Here is a 27,492-nt window from a genome sequence, read left to right on the forward strand (position 1 = left end):
ATTTTGTGGAAAAGCTGAAAAGGTTATGGGTAATGGCAAAATGCCTTTTTGACACCGAAAGAACATTTAACAGGCAAGATCAGTTGCTAAGAGGCCATCTTCAAGATTTTGTTTTCTTGCACCATATTATTACAGGAATGTACCACCTTCAGAAGAACCTCAGGAAAGAAAAAGGGCAGTCCCTTGTTTGTCAGAGGGGTAGCTGGGCAGATTTTCCAGTGCTAGGGGCAAGGGGCAGGCTTCCATGCCCTGCATAATTATTTGCTTGCACCTGGGATTAACAGAAGGAAGGTGGGATTCTCTGCAGTTTTAGAGATTGGGTTGGATGTGCACCGTTGGAAACATGCAATGCATCCACCCAAGGTGGCCACAATAAATTTGTTGGTCTTCAATGTGCCTTAAGGCTCTGTGTTGTTTTGTTTCAGCAAGCTAGCAAGACCTCTCTTCTCAAATGTGTTACGAGCCTGAAGTTATAGTTTTAGACACACCTGGCTATGAATCAGGCTAGCTGAATAAAGCAATCAGGCTCATTCCTCCTGAGTAAGTGGGCACAGGGTTGGCTGCACATCCATTTCACCAGCAGATTCATCAAGGTGCAAAGTCGGCTTCTGCACATCGACTCGCACATAAACCCTGCTGAGTTCCATGGGGCTTACTCAGAGGTACCAGAGAGTAAGTCCCATTGAGCTCAGCAGGTCCTACTTTTGAGTAAACCTATAGGGTTGCTGATACAGTACATGGCTGCATTTATATGCCCATGCGCGCACACAAATATGGGAGTAAATCCCATTGAATCTTTTGCATCTTCCTCCTGAGTAAAAGTGCCACAGGGTCCAGCTGCGCAGCCTTAACTGCGAATGGTGGAAAGGCCAACTTTAATGCCATAAGCCGTTTTTTATTCAATAGGGCAGCAAACAAATGACTCCCCTTTTTCTTTTCTGAGGTTCTTCTGAAGGTGGTACATTCCTGTACTAATATGGTGCATGAAACCAAAATCTTGAAGATGGCCTCTTAAGCAACTGCTTTTGCTTGTTAAATGTTCTTTCGGTGTCAAAAAAAGCACCTATATTGAGGTTCTGATCATTTGCACATTAATTAAAGCACAAGCAATTAAGCGATCGATTTAGAGGGCAGACGGTGCATCCGCTCAGCCGCTTGATGGCGCTAGTCCTCATGGCCTGCTCTCTTCTCTCTCTCTCTCTCCCACAGCTTGCTGGGGAGCCTGCGGGGGGCCCAGGACCATGGCCAGCAGCCCTTTGCCAGGCGCCACCGACCTCCTCCTGTCCGCCTCCTCGAACGCCTTCCCGTCGGACTCGCTGAGCCAGGGGCCGCCCCCTCCGCCTCCACGCGGCGGCCCTCCTCACCCGGGCGCCATGAAGCCCAACCAAGTGGGCCAGGTGATCCTGTACGGCATCCCCATCGTGTCTCTGGTGATCGACGGGCAGGAGCGGCTGTGCTTGGCGCAGATCTCCAACACTCTGCTGAAGAACTTTAGCTACAACGAGATCCACAACCGTCGCGTGGCGCTGGGCATCACGTGCGTGCAGTGCACCCCGGTGCAGCTGGAGATCCTGCGCAGGGCGGGCGCCATGCCCATCTCGTCGAGGCGCTGCGGCATGATCACCAAGAGGGAAGCCGAGAGGCTCTGCAAGTCCTTCCTGGGAGAGAACCGGCCGCCCAAGCTGCCGGACAACTTCGCCTTCGACGTGTCGCACGAGTGCGCCTGGGGCTGCCGGGGCAGCTTCATCCCGGCCCGCTACAACAGCTCGCGGGCCAAGTGCATCAAATGCAGCTACTGCAGCATGTACTTCTCGCCCAACAAGTTCATCTTCCACTCGCACCGCACCCCCGACGCCAAGTACACGCAGCCGGACGCCGCCAACTTCAACTCCTGGCGGCGCCACCTCAAGCTGACCGACAAGACCCCGCAGGACGAGCTGGTCTTCGCCTGGGAGGATGTCAAGGCCATGTTCAACGGCGGCAGCCGAAAGAGGGCCCTCCCGCAGGCCTCGCACGCCCACCACCCTGGAGGGGGCGGCGGCGGCGGCGGAGGGGGCTCCGGCCCTCACTGCCACCCTTTGGGCGCCGTCAAGGCGTCGGTGGTGGGCGTCGGAGGAGGCCTGCTCAGCCCGCACCTGCTGGGCGCGCCGCCCCCGCCGCCCCCTGACCTGCACCAGAAGCGCGGCCGCTTCGACGACGAAGAGGAGCTTCAGGAAGCGGTGGCGGCGGCCGCGGCGGCTGCAGCAGCCGTTGCGCACGGCGGCGCCGGCAAAGCGCAAAGGAACTACCCGGTCATCCCGGTGCCCAGCAAGGGCTCCTCCTTCGGGGGGGTCCTGCAGAAGTTCCCCGGCTGCGGGGGCCTCTTCCCGCACCCGTACGGCTTCCCCGCGGCCGCCTTCAGCCTCTGCCACAAGAAAGAGGACTCAGAGGGGCTGGGCGTTGGGGCGCAAGGCGGACCCGCGGGACACAAAGCGGCAGGTGGTGCCCCGACGGCAGGAGCGGGCCTCTCGGGGCTCTTCTGGCCCGGGACTAGGAAAGACGCGGCGGCGGCGGCCGCAGCTTTCTATCCGCCTTTCTGCATGTTTTGGCCGCCGCGCACCCCGGGGGCGCTCCCGGGGCTGCCCACGTACTTGCAGCCCGCTCCGCAGCCGCCCACTTGCACCGCCCTAGGCGGGGAGAGCCCCAGCTTGCTGCGCCAAGCCTTTCTGGACCTCGCCGACGCCAGCAGCGAAGGGGGAGCCGCCGGGCTGGGCACGCCGCCCGCCGCAGCCGCCCCACAAGCCAGCGGCGGAGGCGGCAGCAGCAGCGGCAGGGACCCACGGGCTTTCGACGGCAGTGAAGCGGCATGTTCTCCCGCGGAGGGAGGCGGCAGCGGCGGCGGAGGGTCGCGGGGCTCGGCGCCTCACCAGCCCCACCTGCTGGACGGGCAGCCGCGGGGCAAATCCGGCGCGTCGTACCACCACTCCAGCGCCTTCCGTCCAGTGGGTGGCAAAGAGGACTCGGAAAGCCTAGCCAAGCTGCACCACCACCACCCGGCGCCGCGCTCCTCCTCCTCGCCGCCACCCCTCTTGCTGTTGCCTCCCCCCGAGCGGGAGCCAGGGGGCTGCGAACGCCCCCTCCAGCCCCCCGGCCACCGCCTGCTCTCCCCGGGGGGCACCAGCTGCAGCTACCCCAGCGAGGAGAGCAGCGAGGAGGAAGAGGAGGAGGAAGAAGACGAAGAAGAAGAGCCGGAGGTGGACGTTGAGAGCCACAAACTGCCGGAGGAGGAGGAGGAACCGGAGGAGGAACCGGAGGAGGAAGAGGAAGACGACCAGGAGGTGGTGGACCCCGTCGGGGGAGCCGGCCGCTACCTGCAGAGCCGGGGGCTGACGGACAAGGGCGCCTCCCGGGACAGGCCGAGCGGGGCAGCCTCTGCAGTGGCCGCCGCCCCGACGGGGCCTTACCCCGCGGCCTCCTGCCGGCCGGCTCCAGAGGAGGAGAAGTCGGGGGCGCCCCATGCCGAGCAGCTGCTGCTGCCGCCTCCCCCTCCTCCGGCTCTTCCTCTGCCCACCTGCCCTCCGAAAGGAGGAGGAAGCAGCGGCGGGAGCAGCCCAGCGCCCCATCCATCAGCGGAGGAGCAGGCGACGCAGCCCCCTTACAAAGATGTAAATACCCCCCTCTAGGCTCCTTCAAGCCAATTATTTTTATTGAAATGCACCTCTAGGCTGAGTCGCTTCCAGATGCGGGGAGAGGAAGATGGATCGAGGAGGGTCTTTTCGCAGGGCCCCCGCCCCGCCCCTTTAGAGCCAGGGAAATGGAATTGGCGAGAAATAGGGCGAGCCTCTCCCGCTTCTCCAAAGGCAGCGCCTGCCTGGCCGTGACATTTTCAAGCAGTTGTGGGTGGCGCGGGGCTGTTGTCTGGCGCTCCCCCCTCCCTACGCCCCAGCACATCTTTGGGGGAGGGGGCATGGGGAAGGGGGCTCAGGAAACGGGGGCCACCATCCGGCCCTTTCCCGGCCTCATAGATTCCAATGAGACATTTAAACACCTCCCCAGTCTCGGCTTCTCGCCCAATATTTGCTCCTAATGATCTGCTTCCAAATAATAAGGTCTCCCTTAGAAGAAGAAAAGAAACACCAGTTCCTTCGACCGTAACTGGGCTTCTTCGAAGGAGGCGGGTGCGCGTTGCCATTTTTGAGGGTCGCATACAAAAACCAACGGGGGGTGGGCGGGGAGGCGCGCTCTATCACAGGTTTCAGGACCCCTAAGAGCTACAGGCGGACCCGATGCCTCTCCGAGCACGACGCACAACCCGCCTCAGTCTCAAAATCACTTGTCTGTGCCTCACTTCAGTTGACTGGATTCTCACCGCCGGCAGATGAGATGGCAAATCGGTTTCTGGGCTGTGCCATTTCAGGTTGAAGGCGTAAGGGAGTAGGTGACAGAATGCTCCCCTGCATATAAAATAATTAAACCAATGGCTTTCACGCAGAAAGCTAGCATGGCAGGGAGGGAGCTTCTTGAAACGCTAGTTTTCTATGTGCAGGAGCATTACTATCACGATCATTTAGTCATTTTTAGTAGTACAGTAGTATGAAGAGCCACCTGAAATGTAGCAGAGCCCAGAAACTGCTTAAATACCTCATGTATTGTCTGTGAGAATTAAGTGCTCTAGTGCCATTAGAATACAGGAAACTAAGTTGGTTGAGTTCAGTGCACGCCTTGTAACAGGATCCACTGCAGACTCACCGACGTTATTGGCCCTGTGCATTAAATTTCAAGGGGTCTACTCGGAGAAGGACTAACATGGGCTACCATTCCATGCCCTTTTACTTACAGCTCAGGACCCGCCCTCATAAGAGATTCTGCGGGGTTCTGATAGCCACACCTCAATTTTATTTTATTTTTTGATATTTCTAGAGTTGGGGTAAATCACAGCCAATATGACTAGAGGTCTGGAGCGACTCCCTTAGGCGGAAAGGGAGCTTTTTGGTTTAGAAAATAAGACCCAAGGGTGCTGAGGAAGCACCGAAAGAGAAGCTTTTCTCTCTCTCATAAGAGAGAAAGGACATGGCTCAGCAGTAGGGAATCTGCTTTGCAGGAAGGGAGATTCCTGGTTCGATCCCCGGCATCTCCTGACAGAGCTGGGAGAGACCTCGGTCCGAAATAGCCTCTCCCAGTCCTTCCTTACTGGAGCGAGATCAAGCGGCTTGACTCAGTATGTCAGCGATCAAACGGACTAATTAACCTCTGGAACTCGCTGCCACAAGACGTCGAGATGGCCATTGACTTAAGATGGGGATTTCCTGCGGAATCAAGTCTATAAATGAGTTCTAGTCGTAATGGGTACTGTATGCAACTTCCAAGTTGGGGTGGGGGGAAGGGGCGAGAAACGTGTCTGCCTATCAATAGCTAAGGAAAGTCTCAACATGTACACGGCCCTGAATAGTGACCCGTAGAAATTAAGGCCACGATCCTCTACCACACATATCTGGGAGGAAATCACATAGAACTCAGCGGGGCTTACCTCTGGGAAGGTATTATAAAGAATTGCACTATAAATTGGTTTAGAGGGGACCTCGCCACTTTTTAGTGGGTCCCAATTTGCGGGTCCCGAGGGTTTGTCATAACCAGGTCTTCATAAGCACTTACTCTTTTTCGGTCGGCATACACACTGTACCTTTAAAGCAAATTCGCTGCACCTTTCCCTCAAAGGATTCTGGGCACTGTAGTTCGTTAAGCGTTGCTGGGCGTTGTCACTCTGTGAGGCGTAAACTACAGCGCCCAGAATCCTTTGGGGGAAAGAAGGTGCAGCGAATGTGCTTTAAAAGATTGATACACAGAGCTAAAGGCAATCCTTAGCTTGCTCTCCTGTTAAGGAGGACGGATCACCTCTCTGGGATCAGTCTGGTTCCATGCACCCATTTCCCTGAGATCAAGACCCACTGATTCCAACTGCACTTTTCCCGAGGAAGCGCCTTGAGGAACACAGACTTGGGTACACATTCCTGGATCAGTTCCACTGAAGGCCGCGAAGCCCAGCTTTCTGTCCCCAACAGAAATAAATCCTGGGGTAGCTCAGGTGGAGTAGAGCATAAAACTATTGATCTCAGACTGAAAGTCGTGGGTTTGAGCCCCACACTAGGCGAAAGATCCCTGCATTGCAAGGGGTTTGGACTAAATGACCTTTGCGGTCCCTTTCAACTCTACAATTCTATGATTCTACAGTATAGACCAGGCACCCCCAAAGTAGGCCCTCCAGATGTTCTGGGACTACAACTCCCATCATCCCTAGCTAACAGTACCAGTGGTCAGGGATGATGGGAATTGTAGTCCAAAAACAGACAACGTCTCCTCACTTGGAGGCGTTGAAGTTGACGAGGCTTTTAGATTGCCCCCGGCTAGGATCCGCGCAACCAGAACTCATGCACGCTGCTTACTCGAAAGTAAGCCTCAATTGAGTCCAAGGGTTCCTCGCTGAAATCCATGGTGTCTTTTATTGCCCCCCCCCAGCAACCATACTTAAATGTGACCCTCCCCCTTTATATAGACTTGTTTGTGGATGTTATTCATCTGTGTGTGTCTCCCCCCCCCCTCAAATAAAAAAAAATATCTCAGGGATCCGACAAGCATCGCCGGTCGTCATGTTTGCCCCCCGCGTTTGTTTCTCCTGCTCTATTTTTCTTGCTCGCTGCAAACCGTTTGCTTTCCCTTTCCTGTTAATTGCTCATCGATTGCATTAGGTTTGGCTTTTAATTCCTGGTTGTCTGTTTGTTTCTGGTCGTGCTAGGTCCAAAAAGGGAAGGAAGGGAACCAGGTTGCCGCGTCGGCGAAGGAAGACAACAACTTCTCAGGCAAGACACGGAGCCGTTGGCTGCTTTCTCACGCCGGGGCAGACCCGGGAGCGCTGTGGAAACGGACAAATGCGCAATTGCGGGCCCAGATCCGGATTTGTCCTTAGGAATGTGGGTGGCTGCTGAACCGCAGATCCTTTCGCAGACACTACACGTGTGTGCGTGCTTGTGTCAGATCACACCGGACTAGATATCGATCCCCTCGAACATTTAATCAGCCAAGTTAACACGACTGTTACCAGCAACTACTAAGAAATACTGGTCGTTGGTATTCCTAACAAATGCTAGCAGGTTCTCAATGCCACATACAACACGTTTTCCTTTCCTTGCATGCTGGCTTGTATCTACTCCCCTCCCAGGTTTGTGGGGTGGGGGTGTTCCTTCCAAGGAGCTTTGCAATATTGCAAATAATAATAATTAATTCGGGTTTTTTTGTTTGTTTGTTTGTTTAGAGAAGAGCAAGGAACACAATTTTTTCATCACAGACGCCGAACATCCAGGAGGGGATTTCTGGAGAAGTATTGCAGGTAGGCTCAGAGTGCAGGGGAATCAGTGCACAGGTCTGCAGCCCGACCCGTCCCGTGTTTACTCGGAAGTAAGCCCCGCTGTCAGGCTTCCTCCCAAGCCTGCGCATAGCTGCCAAGTTTTCCCTTTTCTCGCGAGGAAGCCTATTCAGCATAAGGGGAAATCCCTTAAAAAGGGGGATAACTTGGCAGCTATGAGCCTGCGTGCGTAAGACTGCAGCCTTCAAATTCCTAATCAAATGACTGAATATTTTGTAGAAGGGTAAAAATAAACAACGGTCCCAGATAGATATAATAACTAAGGGAAAAATGCAAAGAGGTGTTAATAGCAATAAGGTTATTAATTGCTGGACATATTTCAGCAGGGAATTTCAGGAATGGAGCAGGGTTACACAATGCAGCAGGCTGGTAGGGAAGAGAAAACATAAAATGACAATAATTGAAATGTTCTCTTTGAAACCTTCCATTAAAAAGGATCACAGCTTATTGCTTTTAATATCTGTCAGAGAGACATTAAAGGTGTTTTATGAGATCCATGGCAACATTTATATTATCTCCGTGATAATGATCTCTACACAAAATGTATAATACATTGACAAAAATTACATTATACAAATTAAATGGAACCACCTTTTACTGATTGCTAAATGTCTCCAAGGGGTTTGAGGGGGGGCGTAGGGGGGAGGGAAAGACGTGATTAGAAGTTTTGATACTAAGTTGCCTATTGCGAGGGAGGGTTATAAGGAAAGGGGTTTTTGTTTCTTGGGAGAGGGAGAGAGAGAGAGAGAAAAGGGAATCTAATTTTCCATTTATGTAATGCAAACTGTCTTGGCTTTGACTATTCACGGTTAATTGACTGTCAAACGAGGTTGTTATCCCGAGGCTATGTCTGCAAATTTGCCTGTCAAATGAGACAGAGAGAGCAAGCCTTGGAGAGAGAGAGAGAGAGAGAGAGAGAGAGAGAGAGAGAGAGAGAGAGAGAGAGAGAGAGAGATGCAAGTGCAGTGGGAACTGATGGAGAAAATGGGATCCTGCAGAAACCTTATATAATAGCAGCCAGCACAATTCTGACTATATATATATATATATATATATATATATATATATATATATATGATCCCAAAGTGATCCAACACGGTTATATGCTTGTTCCACTGCGAAAAAACAAAAGCAAACCCTACTTCCTTAAATGGATTTCACATGATTTAAAAGCCCACTTTGGAACGAAGGAGAGAGGGGAAACAATAGCCTTTTAAATAAAGTGAATAAGAGATGATAAAAAGGGAAATTGATATTAGGAGTGGGGCAAGGGATAATCTAGCTTGATTATTTCCAGGGTATTATGAAATGGCCCACCAGGGAGCCCAATACCAACAGGAATACATTCCGGAGCAAGTTATTAAGAAAGCTTTGTACGATTCTTGGCTTCCTGCGCTGGAGAAAATTTAGATAAACTGAGATGTGTAGATACAGAAAAGTAGTCCCACATCCCTGCATTGTGCACGTGTGTGTGTGTGTGTGTGTGTGTGTGTGTGTAAGAGAGAAAACTCCTGATTTCTGGCTCCAAAGTACTACAAAGAGTGTTTTCTAGAGAAGCATCTGTGTTAAGTCTGTTGCAGCGAAAACAAAAAAGAATCTTGTACTACCTTGAAACACTAATAAAACATAAGCCTTCAAGAGCCATAGTTCAACTCCATCAACTATTCTTAGCCCACAGCAGCTAGGTGAACCCTCCGGAATCAATGGCAGTATATCTTACAATACCAGATATTGGGGACATGCAGTGGGAGGGGGTGCTGATAACTTCGTCCCCTGATCATGGGCCTCCCAGAAGCAGCTTGCTGGCCACTGAGCTAAGCAGACCCCATATCTGATCAGCAGGACTTATCGGTATGTTTTGGGTCAGGGTAGCCAACATGGTGCTATCCAACTGCTGTTGGACTTCAGCTCCCATTAGCCCCAGCCAGCATGGCCAATAGTCAATGGTATGGGAGTTGGATTGGACCAACAACATCCACAGGGCAACATGTTGACTGCCACCATGGACTTGGTGATTTCAGTGAGACAGTCAATTTTATTCATTATTTGTCACATCCTGGCCCACCTCCCCTCTGACTGTTGGATGGATCTAGATGAGTAGGAGAGGATATTTTATATATTAATGTTCCTTCCTCTTTTTCTCACTTGTGTGAGAATGGAAATAATTATTTCAGCAGACTAATGTCACCATCCGTGTGCAGCTTATCTCTAGAAGCTATTTGGGACAGGGTTACATAACCTTCTAGAACAGGCATAGGCAACCTTGGCTCTCCAGATGTTTTGGAACTACAACTCCCATGATCCCTAGCTAACAGGGCCAGTGGTCAGGGATCATGGGAGTTGTAGTTCCAAAATATCTGAAGAGCCAAGGTTGCCTATGCTTGTTCTAGAACAATTATGATATCCAAGGATGCTTAGGCCAGGCATCCCCAAACTTCAGCCCTCCAGATGTTTTGGACTACAATTCCCATCTTCCCTGACCACTGGTCCTGTTAGCTAGGGATCATGGGAGTTGTAGGCCAAAACATCTGGAGGGCCGCAGTTTGGGGATGCCTGGCTTGGGAAAACTTGGATTATCTTCTCCCTTTTAATCTTTCCCTCTTAACAAATAAATCACTCTCAGGCTGCTTAGGTAAACAAGAATATACAAGGTTGACTCACATTAAAAGTCTTGCCAGGATTCAACATAAAAAAATTCCTTCCAGTAGCACCTTAGAGACCGACTAAGTTTGTCATTGGTATGAGCTTTTCGTGTGCATGCACACTTCTTCAGATACACAGTTACAGTGATGAAAATCAGGCAGGCAATAATCCTTAAATGTTACAAAGGTCCATATTCCATTTCAAAACTGAGTGTGCTCCCTGGAGGAGAGCTCACAGACAACTATTGCAGGTTAGAAGAATAGTGTGCAGTTACAGGAAGGAGATGATTATGTTTCTATTATGACATCACAGAACCCCCATGTCTGTGACTATCTAGCAATCATGCATCTAGCAATTCATGACAGACAAAAGAAAATACTGTGTGATCTGATCCCCCAGGAGGCAGGAATCTCCACCAACCTGGGTGGCCATGAAAGAGGATTGGGCAAACTCATGGGGGTTTTAGCTATGAAAGATAATGTTGTGCCTCTGCCGTTAGGTGCTATGTGCTTCTGGTCTGTTCCTGGAGACTGCAGGAGGGGAAAGTGCTGTTGTCTTTCCAAGAAGGGAAGTGGCATGAGTAAAAATGGAGACTTTTCAATTAAAATAATAATAATAATTAAGGCAGAATCACCTCCCACATTAGCCTCTGGGACTATTTGTCCCTTCCCTCATGTGCCTTGTTGTCAAATTGATCGCCAATAGGGGATGTGTTTTCTGTTTTTCCACCCAAAATGGTAAAGTCTGTCACTGCACCTATCGTAGATAGATAGAGAGATGATAGATAGATAGATAGATAGATAGATAGATAGATAGATAGATGATAGATAGATAGATAGATAGATAGATAGATAGATAGATAGACAGATAGATGGTATGGCACATTCAATCCCCCAAAAGGGGCAACAATGCCTTCAGTTTGCACCCAGTTCTGGCAATAAATAAAACAGGTTTCATTTGCTTGCTTGTTTTTGAAACAGTGATCTTGAAAGGTTCCCTGCAAAAACCACCAAGGTGGATCTGCCTCATATCTGGCAGGCTTAATTCACTGTGGATCTGGCAGGCCTCTTTTGCCTGCAGGCTTCCTTGACTTATGTGCTAGCATGGATTATGCCATTCTACTAATGGGATGCATTAGGGAAGCATTCTACTAATGCGTCCCATCAGCGCAAGGTTTTCTGCTTGTGCAATAGGGCTTCGCCCCTCTCCCCCTCCTGTATGTGCTCCAGAACATCAGGGGAACCCCCAGAGTAGATCTAGGGGCTGTGCGAGGAAAGAGAGGGAGAACATTATTGCTGTGCAATTGGAAATCCTCGCACAGATGGAAGGGTTGCCTTAGCACTATGATGGATTCCACCAGTTCTGCAGAAGTATGTACTGAGAACGAGCAGGTTTCCTTGGTTAATTGTGAGTGGAAAAAGAGCATCAGATTAAGGCCACTGCTGATCCTGCTACTCTAAGTTTCATCCCTAACACCAGAAAGCAAAAAGGTCACCAAGTGACCAGCAGGAAAAAAATGCCTGCTCTTGTGCCCTTAACAGCAGTTTTGGCTGCATAAACCAGCAAACTGTTCCTTTTCACAGATGGTTATCCTTTCTTGCTGTGTGTCAAGCCTGCTGTTGGGATATGCAGCAGGAGACATAAAGTGAGGCTGCCAAATCGGGGTAGGCGGAGAAGGTTTTTCCAGGTTGTGGCAGGCCTTGTCATGCACAGGGGCAACTGAAGCTTCGCATGTTATTCCTTAGCCAGTTATTAGAGACCACATGTAATTTCACAGGAACAGCATAGGGCAGTCAGATTAAAAGTGATGCCAGATATTTCTGCAACTTTGGTAGCTGCACCCTAAGGAACTATAAAAGGTGCAATAGTGCCTGGTTAGAACAGCAGACAAGACCATCGCAATTTATATACCTGACTCATTAATACTTCAGTTCTAGACATGCTTATTCAGAGTGTGTTTAGTCCCAGTCCTGGTCAAATGGAAAGAAGACTGCAGCAAGAGGCCTAGCTTTCAGTACAATGGCCCATCTCTCTGAAAGCTCCTAATAAGAAGAATAAGGAACTTCCCTGCACACAGAAAACTGGTGCGCCAAGGAGAAATGCTTTAACTTACCCTTCTTCTTGACATCCTAGGGCAGGCATCCCCAAACTGCAGCCCTCCAGATGTTTTGGCCTACAACTCCCATGATCCCTAGCTAACAGGACCAGTAGTCTTCTTTCTTGTAGTTTGAATCCATTGCTCAGAGAAGCGGACACGGAGCAATGGATTCAAGCTACAAGAAAGAAGATTCCACCTAAACATTAGGAAGAACTTCCTGACAGTAAGAGCTGTTTGGAAGTGGAATTTGCTACCAAGGAGTGTGGTGGAGTCTCCTTCTTTGGAGGTCTTTAAGCAGAGGCTTGATAGGCATATGTCAAGAATGCTTTGATGGTGTTTCCTGCTTGGCAGGGGGTTGGACTGGATGGCCCTTGTGGTCTCTTCCAACTCTAGGATTCTATGATTCTAATGCAACCCTTGCAACATAGGAATATTTTGCCCAACATGGGGCTTGAACCCATGATCCTGTGATTAAGAGTCTCATACTCTACCAGCTGAGCTATTTGAATACCATATTTTTCCTTGTATAACACGCCCCCATGTATAAGACGGCCCACCCTTTTTAGGGGGAATTACTGAAAAACACTCACCCTCCTGACCTACAAAGCCACTAGTACAGATTGCTAAAGCCTCCAATTGATGGACCCCTCTCTGGCAGAAGACGCCATATATCTGCCCAATTGCCCCAGCAACAGCCAATCAACAACACAGCTTGCTGCAGCCACCATTAAAACAACCAATAGCCACTGACAATCTCCGGCTCATGCACGTAACCAAACCCAAGTCCCCCTCAAGGCACTACTCAAGTATAAGACGACCACAATTTTTCACATTATATTTTAAGAGAAAAAGCTTGTCTTATACATGGAAGGTACGGTATATTTGTTTTTTGTAAATAGATAAATATTTGTTGATATGGAGAGGGGTGGTTAGGGGGGTGAACAGCGGGATGAAGTAGTAAGTTATGTTTTCTCTGAGTTTATGATCTTTCCAAAGTGAGAAAAGTTTTTATTTTGCAATCTGTACTTGTAATCCAGACATTGCACATGAGTGGGGCTGGCGAAGAACTTTCTTGTACTTGGCCCCCGCCCCCCAGTGCTGCTTATGTCTATAGAGGTCCCACACCAGCTCAAAATTACTATTCAGCACATCTGCAAGGCACCTTTGCCGCGGGCAAGATGGTCTCTATTTGCAGGCAGGTAGCTGTGTTGGTCTGCCATAGTTGAAACAATTTTTTTAAAAAAAATTCCTTCCAGTAGCACCTTAGAGACCAACTAAGTTTGTCATTGGTATGGGCTTTCGTGGTATCTGAAGAAGTGTGCATGCACACGAAAGCTCATAACAAAACTTAGTTGGTCTCTAAGGTGCTACTGGAAGGAATTTTCTATTTGCAGCCAACATGACAACCTGTAAAATGTCCCCCCTCTTGCGAGGTTTATTAAATCACTCCTCCTCCCTGCAGAAAGAAACCCTGCACCCTACATCAACATAACTTCCATTGCAAGGCTAGAAACTTGTGGAGAGTAACAGAAGCACCAAATCACACATCACTTTTCCATAATTATATGAGCAGAAGTCCAGTTCGTAAGCTCAATCTCCAGCCAATGTCAACAGTGCTAGGCCCAATAGACTGATGCTCTGGTTCTTGTTGAAGGCGCCTTCATACACTTCCATGGTCTCCAGCTTTCTGAAACAAGCCCTGACCCAAAGTACAACTCAATAAAGTGATCCTAAGCTTGGCCACTCACCAGGCCCATAGAAGTCCATGGGTAGAGGCATGCTTTAGAAGAGGCACCCCCAAACTCGGCCCTCCAGTTGTCTTGGGACTAAAAACTCTCATCATCTCTAGCTAACAGGACCAGTGGTCAGGGATGATGTAGTCTCAAAACATATGGCGGGCCGAGGTCTGGATGCTTGCTTTAGAACTTGGAGTTCCAGGCCCCCTGTAAATGAAGTTGTTTGATCATGAACATAAGTCAAGGGATGGGGTGGGGTTGGGGGTTGCTAGTAGTTTCCTTCACCTCTCAGCCAAAAAAACAATATACAGTGGTACCTCGGGTTACAAACGCTTCGGGTTATGTGTTTTCAAGTTGCGGACTGCGGGAAACCCGGAAGTAACAGAAAGGATTACTTCCGGGTTTCGCTGCTTGCGCATGTGCAGAAGCGCCAAATAGCGTCACGCGCGTGCGCAGATGCAGCGCTTCAGGTTACGAACACTGCGGGTTGCGGACGTGCTTACGTCCACAACCCGAGGTTCCACTGTACAAACGCCAGCTAAATTCCACTGCTTTTTATAAGCACCCCCTTTTCTCCTGCAGCATTGAGCTTTTATTTGTATTTGTATTTTGAATTTTAAAAATTGCACCGGGCAGTGACCTTGTGTTCCGCACACAACATCCTGGAATGAAGTTTAGCAACCATGTTTCTGAGCATAATGGAAATGCTGGCAGCGTGTTGGAGACATCTGGTTTTACAATTGCATTACTACAATAAATATCGAGAAGAGATCACAAATGTCACTATTGAATATGCATCATACGCAATAATAGGATTCTGCAAAGGGCAGATTTAAGTGTACATTGATCAGTGGAAACTAGGAATAAACCATTCCCTGTAAATATATAGAAAAATCAACAAATCTAAAGTTCATGTTTTAATAATATCTCATCATCTAATATTCTCAGATGACATTGGCTTATTTATATATTGCCCTTTCTCCAAAGAGCGCAGAAAGGTGTGTATAGAATCTTCCTATTTTATCCACCCAGCAGCCTAATAATAATAATAATAATAATAATTTTATTATTTATATGCCATCTATAGACTGGTTAGGTCGAGAGTTGTTGTCTAGCTTCATGGCTAAGCAAGAATTTGAACCCAGGAATTCTCAGCCTACATAGAGCACTCTGATTTCTTCCTACTGTCTTTAATCTCGTACAGAGCTACTTAATACACAGCTAATTTAAGTCTGCATGTTTCAATGAGTTTGTTGTCCTTTAGTCGTGTCTGACTCTTCGTGACCCCATGAACCAGAGCACGCCAGGCACTCCTGTCCTCCACTGCCTCCCGCAGTTTGGTCAAACTCATGTTGGTACTGTAGCTTCGAGAACACTGTCCAACCATCTCATCCTCTGTCGTCCCCTTCTCCTAGTGCCCTCCATCTTTCACAACATCAGGGTCTTTTCCAGGGAGTCTTCTCTTCTCATGAGGTGGCCAAAGTATTGGAGCCTCAGCTTCAGGATCTGTCCTTCCAGTGAGCACTCAGGGCTGATTTCCTTCAGAATGGATAGGTTTGATCTTCTTGCAGTCCATGGGACTCTCAAGAGTCTCCTCCAGCACCATAATTCAAAAGCATCAATTCTTCGGCGATCAGCCTTCTTTATGGTCCAGCTCTCACTTCCATACATCACTACTGGGAAAACCATAGCTTTAACTATACGGACCTTTGTCGGCAAGGTGATGTCTCTGCTTTTTAAGATGCTGTCTAGGTTTGTCATTGCTTTTCTCCCAAGAAGCAGACGTCTTTTAATGTTGTGACTGCTTTCACCATCTGCAGTGATCAAGGAGCCCAAGAACCTTGTCGTACTCCTTTCCCAATTTTGAACCAATCAGTTGTTCCATATCCAGTTCTAACTGTAGCTTCTTGTCCCACATAGAGATTTCTCAGGAGACAGATGAGGTGATCAGGCACTCCCATTTCTTTAAGAACTTGCCTTAGTTTGCTGTGGTCGACACAGTCAAAGGCTTTTGCATAGTCAATGAAGCAGAAGTAGACGTTTTTCTGGAACTCTCTAGCTTTCTCCATAATCCAGCGCATGTTTGCTATTTGGTCTGTGGTTCCTCTGCCCCTTCGAAATCCAGCTTGCACTTCTGGGAGTTCTCGGTCTACATACTGCCTAAGCCTGCCTTGTAGAATTTTAAGCATAACCTTGCTAGCATGTGAAATCATAGAATCATAGAGTTGGAAGAGACCACAAGGGCCATCCAGTCCAACCCCCTGCCAAGCAGGAAACACCATCAAAGCATTCTTGACATATGCCTGTCAAATGAGCGCAATTGTGTGGTAGTTGGAGCATTCTTTGGCACTGCCCTTCTTTGGGACTGGGATGTAGACTGATCTTCTCCAATGGCCAGAGGATTGGAGAAGATCAGTCTACATCAATGAGTTTACTTCATGTTAAACTGTGGCGTGCGGCTCTTCCTGCTTTTGATGAAATGTTTTCCATTTTCCATTTAATCGAGTGACTATCTTGTCAGCAAGCAGGATCTAGCTGCCCCCAAAACCCCTGCAGGGCATTTTGATGGGTGGGTGGGGTCACATACCTGGGCAATCACCTGACCTTGTTGTGACATCAGGTGAAGGATTCTCCTTTGCCTGTGTGGATTGAAATCAAACCATGCAAGTAAGGGCTCAGGGCTTTGCCAGTACCATTCACCGGCTGATTGGTGGTGTCTGCAAACCCCTGTTCCACTGTCAACACAGTTTGAATTGGTGCCCACGTGGATCAAGGCACTGGTGTCTGCAGGCATAAACCCCACTTTTAGAAGGGATCTGTATCTTTATCTGCTCAAAACCTCCTGATATACTTATATGAAATCAAGTATACAACAGGTGGACATGGATTTAGGAAAATGGCATTGTGCAGTTTAAGACACCTTCTGGACTGAATTACTGTAAGCCTGAATTAAGCTGGTGGTTGCTCATCACTGATCTATACTGTAGGTCATTTGTTGTGATTTCATTTATTTATTTAGACAATTTATCTATTATGATTGTCTCTATATGGTGGACAAGTGACCCAACAATATAATAAAGATAACAATTTGTTAATGCTGTAATATTGGAATGCCTGCTGAAATCAGCATCTTTGCTACTAATAGTATATGGGGTATGTACTAAACATATTAGATATACTACTGTGTACTAAATATATTGCATATACCACTACCTGTATATACACCATCCTGTAAGATGGGGTTTATACATTTGTTTGAAAATTATTGTACACCAACAATTTTGAGCATGAATAGTGTATACGGTTTATAGAGCTGCCTTGTATTGACAGATGTAGTCAATGTGCTGGTTCCCAGATGTTGTTGGACTACAATTCCCAGCATCCCTGACCACTGGCTGGGATGCTAGCTGGGGCTGATGGGTGTTGGAGTTCAACAGTATTCAACAGGCATCCCATTGGCTATCCCTGGTTCAGACAGTACTCACCCTGTAATCTGCCTCTTATAAGGCCCTGTTGTAGTCCCTCCTCTCTCTTGGCTGGTCCTCTGTGCCTCTGATTTGGCCTTTACCAGGGATGAAGTCTTTAGTGCAGCAGGCCCTGTCCTGTGGAACTCCTTGCCAATCATAGTTGGGTGGGAGTTATGCCTGTTTCTTTTAAAAAACGGTCTAAACCACAGTTCGAAAGCACGTCAAAGTGCAAGTAGATAAATACCGGTAGGTACTGCTGTGGAGGGAAGGTAAACAGAGTTTCCGTGTGATGCTCTGGTTCGCCAGAAGCGGCTTAGTCATGCTGGGCATATGACCCGGAAGCTGTCTGTGGACAAACGCCGGCTCCCTCGGCCAATAAAGTGAGATGAGCGCCGCAGCCCCAGAGTTGTCCGTGACTGGACCTAATGGTCAGGGGTCCCTTTCCCTTTACCTAGCTCTCTCTCATTTGGAATTTGAAATGTTTGTACCAACCAGGGTTATTGGCAGGATGCAGAGAGTTTTTAACCAATGTTATTACTCTGTTTTTTCCCCCATTGTATGCTGCCTTGCTGTATCTCCTATGAAAGTGTGGTTTGTAAATATTTTAGTTAAATATAAAACTGCATTTAAAATTGGGATGCGAGGCTTCATCAACTTTATGCCACTTCAAGCTCTGATATTCTTTTCTGCACACCTTCAGAAAAAGGAGGGTGAACAGATACTTTAAAAAAAAAGTGGCATTTCTTCACTTTGAGATTTAATATACGTACGTCTTTCTCAAGTCAGATCTCTGGCTAAATTCGAACGGACAAAGGCTGGGGGGTCTAGGCATTTGCTGGTGCCATAAAATCCTTTTTGTAATATCTCTCCCCACCCACCCCCACCGCAGCCATTTGATGAGGATTCAAAATGAACCTCTGCATCTGATAAGAAGCAGCATACGTATAAATCAATAACTTTATATTCCTCTCTTCATTAAGGTGAACCCATACAGGAAACCAATTCACCTCATTCTCTGAAAAAGGATGTCGAAAACATGGGAAAAGGTAAAAGAGAGAGAGAGAAATTATATATAGATAAATAGCTCTCGATCTATCGTTGCCATGTGGCCCTTTGTTTTAGCAGCAATACAAAGACAATTGAGGGGATTTTTCTTTTCTTGTCTTTTTTTATTCTCCACCATATTTTAAGCTTGACAAGTAACATATGAATAATATATGGGCCTTTTGTGTGGCTATAATTGAGATTAATGCATATGTATCAATCAATACATGACACTGTACTATAATACTTTAAAATAATATATTGCATTGATTTATATTCATGGATTTCTGCACAAAATCTATCCTGGGCCTAAGCAAGACTTTTCACCATGAACACCCTTAAATTGCCACCACCAACACAGACAAGTCTTTGTAATAATGATTGCATGGATAAGCAGACTCTCAAGATTTATTTCAGCTGATTACTAGAAAAATATCTCCTTTCCTCTTGGTCTAGAAGAACTTCAGAAGGTCTTGTTTGAGCAGATAGACTTGCGGCGGCGGCTGGAACAGGAATTCCAGGTCCTGAAAGGAACCGCCTCTTTTCCTGTATTCAGTAAGACAAACATTTCTGTTATTAATTTTTCTTACTTTATCTCTGTATATTTAAGTGTATGTGAATAATGCTCAAGAGCATCGATTAGTACCAGAAGAGGGTGTTACTTTAGGGGCAAATAGGCCCCACCAAGCTCATTCTGCCCTCAACCAGCCTCCTACCTGCCTGGTGTCTTGCCAAATGCAAGGCGGTTCTTTTAAAAAGAGGTCCAAGGCAATACAAAACCCAAGTGAGTGAGAAGATTTAAGATTTTATTCTAAACAGCAAGCAATATATACATTACTAAGCAAGCACTTCAAGCTGCCACTTGGAAACCCTCAGGAAGTAGCAAAGTGACTCCCCCAGGTAGTCTCTGGTTGCACGGCCCCGTGGCCGTCAGTTCATGCACGAGCTTCTCAGAACTCAGCCCAAAGTAATCTGATTTATGTATAGGTAGCTAACCTGTTAGCCTGTGTGACTTGCCTGACTGGCTAGTGCTACTAGCTACATGCAGATTATTCATTAGCCACCTCTCCCAATTCCTCACTTTCTTGAAACAATGTCCAATATCAAAAGAAGGTACCCAGCAATATCACTTCCTTCCCTTCCAACAGATTAGACGCAGGGGTGGCCAACTCCCAAGAGACTGCGATCTACTCACAGAGTTAAAAACTGGCAGTGATCTACCCCCTTTTGGGGGGTTCAGTCAAAGTTGTTGAGCTTTGTTTAGGAAGGAGGAAGGCCCATTTTTGGAGGGTTTGGGTCAAAGTTGTTGAGTTTTTTCAGGGAGGAGGTTGAGCTTTTTTTAGGGGAGCCACCGTTGTTCAGCTTCTTTGGGGGGAGCCAATGATCTACCAGTGATCTACCGCAGACGTCCAGTGATCTACTGGTAGATCACGATCTACCTGTTGGACATGCCTGGATTAGAGCATTAAAGGCTGTTCTTCAACCATCACAGAGCTTCGAGAGGGGGAAGCAAACAGGAGCAGGAATGATAACCATGTTAGAGCACTATCTCCTCGAAATACAATTATCTTCTGGATAGATTGCTCATACTTCTTATCTACAGCCAGTCCAGGGGTGGTGATGTTGGTCACCTTCCTCCTCCTTAGTCTCAGTGTTGCCTCAGTATCATGGACTGGTTGGACGCAGAGGAATGGTGGGAGGAACCAGGTGGGGAACCACCAAAGCAAGAAGGCCTAGAGCCTGGGAATTGGTGGTGGGACAACAATGAGTGGTCAAGGGGGGGGAAGAAGACTGGGAAGAAGAGGTGTTAGAAGCTGAAGAGCTAGCAGGGCTTAGTGAGCAGGGAGAGTCTGTGGCAGAAAGAAGTCCAGAATCAGAGGCAGAAGCTGAAGCAGGAGAGGAGGGAGGCCAAGATGGGTCAGGCTTGTGAAAAGGCATGGGTGCCACCTCCTCTTGCTATGACAAGCTCCCCTCCCCTCTGGTCTCCCAAAACTAGAAGAGGCATGAAAAAAGGCAGAGGAGAGGTTGGCTTCATGCAGGCACAGTCTCCGATTGCTTGGAAAAAGTCCTGGAGAGGAGGGACTTAAGTGGCTGTGAGGAGGTGGAGACCTTCAGCCTCAGCAACTGATTCATGGGGGCAAGACCTGCTGGGGTTGAGCTGCTGTGCTCATGCCACCAAGTCTGTGCAGATCATGTTCTTGCTAATAAAGAGTTAACTCTAGCTTGAACAGTGTGATTTACTGCTGGCTGACTCCTGACACCCTTGTAGTACTCAACTGGGAAGAGGATGGCGACAAGACTGGAATTAGCCAGCTCCACCTGTGATTAACTCTGGCACCACCTACTGTCCGCCTCCCAGCTTTCTCCCCTACCTGTCCCCAATGGGCACCAGTCACCACCACAGCTGGTACAGTACAAAGAAATGTTACAGGTTGGGGACTTAACCCCAGCTGAGCTGGGAACCTGCTGGCTGAGCTGAAGGTTCACTGCGTCCTAAGCTGCTCATCCCAGTGCATCTTGCCATAGGATCGCCGCCTTAATTTAGATCATACCTTTCTAGTACAAAAAGTACCTAAAAACCAAATTGACGTAGTTCAAAAGAGTATGTGCAATTTAGAAAAGCAGCAATGCCAAGTGAACAAAACTGAGAACAGTTTAAGAAACGACAACAACAAACAGCCGCAGTTCAAAGAGCTTGGGAACAAGGCTGGTTTCCAAAGCGCTGTCGTACATTATCTTACCTGCCAGGTAACGTTATCGTGGCAGCTTGGCATTCAGCCATCTGCATTCCCCCATGTTTCCTTTTGGTACCACAGTAAAATTTAAGACTTGCCTCCCCTTCATGTAACTAAAGCCTGCAATGAAACCACACAAAACACAATCGGAATGAAAATGGATAGTTGTGCGCTGCTGACCAAGGAAGTGGTGGCAGTGGCGTTCGCCAGCTTGAAGAATGTGTGGTCTTGATGCACCACAGAGCAGTGGTCAATTTTGCTCCAGATTAAAATAGAACGCAAATACCAGGCTATAAACAACTATGGAGTGGGGACATTTAATGCCTGCTTTATAGTTTTGCAGCCTGGTCCTAAGAGTATTGACTCGGATGCAAGTCCCATAATTGGTTGGGACCTACTCCCAGATTAGGATTAAGTGTGGATAAATTTGCATGTATTTACAGCCAGATGCTATATGCATTTACACGGACAGAGATCCTGCTGCAATTATATTGAAATTCTGTACACATTTACTTGGAAGTAAACCCTGTAGAACTTCATGAGGCTTTGTTCTGGACAGATTGAGTTCCCGGTCCATCTTACTCAAGTTAGTGTGCAGAGCATTGTGGGTGAAGACGAGCAGAACATTTTAAGTGCAGCTGAAGTTATTTAATAAGGGTGGTGTTGTCGCCCTGATATCACAGTGATATTTTCATGCCCTGGAGTGATGAGCTCTGAATTTTCTGTGAGCTTCCAGCATATCAGGGAAATGCCATGTATGGTGGTAGGTCTATTGGCTAGCACCTGTAACATCACTTACAGCCCATTCTGCCTGCTAATCCCCAAAGCAGTTTGGCAAATTCTGGACATTTGGGAATTTGAGGGACAAGATAAAGCACTGGTCTTCAACTGGTGGCCTTGACCCAGGCCACATCCTGATCCAAACTGGGTTGCAACAGGAGTGCTACCACCATACAAATATATAGTAAAAGATTATGAAATGGTTCCCCAAATGCATGTTAGGTAAAAGGTGGGTCTGAAAAGATTGAAGACTACTGAGATAAAGGATTAATGCATATGCTTATAAATGCGATATTCTAATTTTCCGAGTTTCAGGCCTGCTTTGGCTAGATCATGGGGTTTTCCTTTTTAATCCTGATCTGTATCCGTATTGGATTTGCAATTGCCTTTATATATGCAATTGTTATGTTTTTTACTGTTACATCACTTTGAGATGTTTCATGGGAAATGATTTGCAAATGAAATAAATAACCAAAAGGGTAAGATTTTTTGTGGGGGGGGGGAGAGACTTGGGTGTTTCATTAAGGTTCCTCTTGCCTTTTCACACTTCATGAAAGGCAAGTTTTGAATTCAGATCCACACTATGCCTGAGAAGTCTGCTCAGACCATTGCTAAGGATGCCTTCGGCCTTTGCAAGCTATAGGTGGAAGTTGTGCTGCTAACCGTGCTCAGAGCCATTGCTTGGATCCAGACATCTTTGCCAAGCCCGGACAGGATGTCACATCTAGATCCCTCATTCCGCCTTCTGCATGTGGAAATCCACACAGAATTCCAAGGGTTGGTGAAGGAATGAAGGAATCCCATCTTGTCTTGCAGAGTGGATCTGCAGATCGTTCCCACTCATGCAATACATCAGAATAACAAACTTTTAATGTTGTGTTTCTATTCTACTGGTTTGGTTTTATTTATTTATTTATTTTAAAAAGTCATTTTGCCCTGTAATGATTGTTAATGGACCTTCCTTCTTCTCCCCCCCCCATAGATAATTTTCAAGACCAGATGAAGCGGGAATTGGCCTACAGAGAAGAAATGGTTCAACAGTTACAAATTGTAAGAGAGTGTTCCCTGCTAAAAAATGTTAAGCTCTATGTGCTATTGTGGTTTCTTCTCTTCTCTTCTCTTTTTAAACTCACTTCAATTTTTGAAATCATCATCATCATCATCATCATCATTTTATTTGCATGCCGCCTTTCCATAGTTGAAACCATAACATCTAAAACTAAAGATACAGCAATAATATCAATAACAGCAACAAGCTCTCTCACCCCCCCCCCCCGTAAACAATACCCCAGCCCAAGAATCTGTTCAACAGCCTCAGTTTTTGTAGCTGGAGTCAGTCCGCACTCCACTCTCCCACTGGCCAGATGGGAAAAGGCCAGCAAGGCAGGGTGCAGGTCTTCCAGGGCTCACAGCCAAGATGGTCTCATTTAAAACAACACAGATAAAAATTAAAAACAATTTAAAAGCAGCTGCAATCCTTGTGAAGCCTGTCAGGCCCCACCCCAAGCCAGGTGGAAAGAGGCAAGGGCAGGGTCCCTCAGCAGGCAGTCCTCCTCTTAAATAATCTCTTAAATAAGTTGGAAACATGGTTAAGAAGGTGGGCAGGCAAGTGATTCATATAAGAATTTGAGGTGGGCTGAGCATAGGAACCTGAGACCCCTTCTGTGTACAAAGCATTCTGATACATGGATAAAGGTAAAGGTAAAGGGGCCCCTGACCATCAGGTCCAGTCGTGTCCGACTCTGGGGTTGCGGCGCTCATCTCGCTCTATGGGCCGAGGAGCCGGCGTTTGTCCGCAGACAGCTTCCGGGTCATGTGGCCAGCATGACAAAGCTGCTTCTGGCGAACTAGAGCAGCGCACGGAAACGCCGTTTACCTTCCCGCCGGAGCGGTCCCTATTTATCTACTTGCACTTTGATGTGCTTTCGAACTGCTAGGTGGGCAGGAGCTGGGACCGAGCAACGGGAGCTCACCCCCATTGCAGGGATTCGAACCGCCGACCTTCTGATCAGCAAGCCCTAGACTCTGTGGTTTACATGGATACATGGATAGTGAGCTCCATTCTCCAAGCGTGGAGATCCTTATGTAGCCAAAAGAGCACAAAGCAAAAGAGGATGGTTCAAACGAGCTCTGGTTGAACCCAAAGCTTTGCAGAAGTTCCAGGTAAATATGAGAAGGGGGGTGGACTTAAAACCCAATGAGAACTGAGCGAGGCCAGTGAGCACAGAATGCTGGTGGACTTTTAGAGTGGGGAAACTGGGGGGACAGGACACATCAGAAGGGTCATAGCTCAGTGGTAGAGCATCTGCCTTGAATTCAAAGGACCCCAGCATTCCCGGAGTAGAGCTGGGAATGTCCCCTGACTGAAACCACGGGGAGTGGCTGCCAGTCATTGTAGACAGTGCTGAATCAGATGAACCACTTGTTTGATCTGCTGCTAAGTTAAATCAGTAGGTGCAATACTGATTTGTTCTAGGATGGGGTCATCATCAAGTTGCAGGAGAAGTCTTCTGCAACCCAGAAAGCATAATGAAGTTTACCTTGTAATTCTAAACAGTCTGCCGATGTTGATGGGAACACTTAACAGCTAGAATTTCCTCTCGGCAACATATCAATCTCCCAGCGCCCCCTTCTGCCTCCACCTTATTACTACACCCTCCAGCAGAGGAGGGAGTTTAAAGCTTGCAATATTTTTTTTTAAAAAAAACCTGGATCAATAAGGTTTCATTTTCAGCTTTTGTCCACCGTGGACTTTTAAAGATTCTTTTTTTACGATTTCCTGAGCAACTGACTTCCTTGGCTTCCCCAATAATTGGGAAATTGGCAAGACAGTCTCTCTCCTCCCCTGTACATCCTTTGCCACAGGAAATGATATGCTCTCAAACTAAAGCAGGCAATGAACATGAGGTGAGGCTGCATATGAGGACGACTTCTTGCAAGGAACGATCTCTTCCCGTGTGGTGTAGCGGTTAGAGTGTTGGGCTGAGAGCTGGGAGACCAGGGTTCAAATCCCTTCGCAGCCATGAAGTGTGGCCCTAAGCCCAGACACTGTCTCTCAGCCTTACCTCACAGGGTTGTTGTGAAGACAAAATTGGGGAGCGGAGAACCACGGAACACCTTGAGCTCATTGGACACAAAGATGGGCTATAAATGTAATAAATAACCAGTCATTGGACTGTGTACGTTCTGGGGAGCATGGGTGCAGTGCAGGACATGGTTATGAGGGAGTAACTCCCAGAGGGAGTGGAATAATGACTGACAACTGGGAAGCGGGGCTGAATGCTGGGTGGAGTTAGTGTGAGAGGTAGAAAGTGCAGAATGGAAAAACAGCATTTCCACAGGTGCCATCATGGGGTGACTAGGGTGGTTCATAAAAAACTTCTTTTTTTAAAAAAAAAAGCCTGCTCCAAAGGTCTTATCTTACTACTCTAGGGATTATACAGCTACATATGAAATTTCATGCATATCGGTTAATATCTTGACCCTCCTCCACGAAAATAGCTGTTTATTTGGCCATTTTCCTATGTCGTGAAGGCTGAAATTTCAACAAAGCACGTGCCTTTGCTAGACTCTTTTCGGGCACCTGCTAAAAGCATTCTTCTTTAGGCAAGCATACCTAGATGCTTAGGAAGTTGAAGTAATTTTAATCTTAATATTTTAGCTTTTGTATGTTTTAAAGTAGGGTTGTTAATTTTTCTTGCTTTTACTGCTGTGGTGATTTTTTTGTTTTTTGTTTTGGTTAAGCCACTTTGCAGGTTTTTAAAAATAAATTTTATTAAATAAATAAACAATAAATATAAATAAAACAACACAAGCCAAAACACAATCCATCCTGTAGATTTAAGTATCTGCCCAGAGTCGCCTATGTGTTCTCAGGGGCTCAGAATCCACATTCCTTTGTAAGAAAATATGAAATAACGTAAAACCATTTTTGCAGGCAATAATAAAATCAATGTGTTGGGGGGGGGGCACGACAAGAAATTTTCCGCACCGGGTACCACCTGACCTTCCTACACCTCTGAGTAGACCCACTGAAATTAACGGGCCTAAGTTAGCCATGCCCACTAATCTCAATGAGCTCACTCTGGGTAAAAGGGCACATTCACAGCACACATTGAAAGCACAGTTGTGGCTTCCCCCAAGGAATTGTGGGGGGTGAAGTTTGTTAAAGGTGCTGTGAGTTGTTAGGAGTTTCCTGTTCCTTTCCCACAGCTATCATTTCCCAGAGTGGTTTAACAATCAATCCCTCTTCCCAGGGAACTCTTAATTTGGAAAGCTGGATTTTTTTTTTCACCTCAGAGAACCTTTTCTTTCTCCCTCTGAGGTAGAAGTGACAATTTGGTCTACTCATTCATCCCACACATGTTCCCACTCAATATTGTTAGCTAGTTTTGGTTTTTAGCAATTACTTCCTTGTAAATTGCTTAGTTCGCTTATGTTGTGGCAAGCGTCCCACAACAAGGAAGAACGTGACGTGTGAAGCTGGTGTCTCTGTGTGGAGTTCAGCTGACCCACCAAATTCCTGGGTCTTCTTTAAGCTAAGAGCAAGCCCCATTGATTCAGTGGGGCTTGCTTCTGAGAAAAGATGCATAGAATTGTGCTGTTAGAAAGCCACTCTCTCCCCCCCCCCCTTAACATACTCTGTAATACACTGACGAAAATACCTGCCTGCCTTACAGGGCTCCTGTAAGAATCACCTGGGAAGCATCTGGCTTAGCCTTGATTTAAAGCCCTGTCTCTGATTGATATCTCCTCCTCGACATCTCCTCCTCACATAGAGGCATTTTCTATATCTTTGCAGATCCCCTATGCAGCAAGCTTGATCAGGAAAGAAAAACTCGGCACGCATCTCAGCAAAAGCTAAAAGGCAAGGTGAGTGGGAGTCTAGAGTGGGCTGAGGCTGTGTGCCCAACACACATTTAAAGCACATGGCTTCCTGCAAAGAATCCTGGGAACTGTAGTTTGTTAAGGATGCTGGAGATTGTAGCTCCGTAGGGGGTGAACTACAGTTCCCAGGAGCCTTACCAAGGCAGGAGAAATATACTTTAAGCCTTTGTCGCTGCTAGCTGCAGCTGTGGTGGTGGTTCTAGTGGAAGAGGAATCATGACCCCTTATTCCATGGGAGGTTACACTGGCATGCATGGCTAAAGGGTTAATCTGCCATATTGATTCTGAAAAATTTCAGAAAAACTACAATTGATCCAAATGTCACAAACTACTGTGCAACCTTCTGAGTCCACCAAAACTCTTTTATCAAACCTGATGTTCAACAAACTAGAAAGAGAGGATGAGGGAAAAGGACGGCTTGATAGGGAATGTGGTCAAAAATGCCTTTTTGTCATAAAACCTTAGGAGGGGCATGTCATGGGGATTGTCACAAAGAGCATCTTCATGTCAGAATTGACCATTGCACTGTGGATGTTAAATTCACGACATGAACTTCATGACCTCTATTCTTGCTAGTTCTTAAAACAAGGGAAGCAGATTATCTAGGAACGCTCAGGTGGACAAGTCAAAATAACTTACAGTAGCTCCCCAAGAACACAACCAAAAGTTCAAAGCTTAGCTAGGTCCTACAACTGAGCCAATGTTT

The 27,492-nt window shown here is 47.1% G+C and overlaps 1 protein-coding gene across 1 annotated transcript; it reads left to right on the forward strand.

The window, feature by feature from the left end:
• Positions 1-1,241: 1,241 nt before the first annotated feature.
• Positions 1,242-26,763, forward strand: SKOR2 (SKI family transcriptional corepressor 2). The gene is made up of 7 exons (XM_035100923.2): positions 1,242-3,488; positions 6,770-6,833; positions 7,286-7,360; positions 18,321-18,386; positions 18,841-18,939; positions 22,882-22,949; positions 26,701-26,763. The coding sequence occupies exons 1-7, from the start codon at positions 1,242-1,244 to the stop codon at positions 26,761-26,763; spliced, it is 2,682 nt and encodes an 893-aa protein (XP_034956814.2).
• Positions 26,764-27,492: the final 729 nt, after the last annotated feature.

Source organism: Zootoca vivipara, chromosome 11, assembly GCF_963506605.1.
Source record: "Zootoca vivipara chromosome 11, rZooViv1.1, whole genome shotgun sequence".
Taxonomy (NCBI): Eukaryota; Metazoa; Chordata; class Lepidosauria; order Squamata; family Lacertidae; genus Zootoca; species Zootoca vivipara.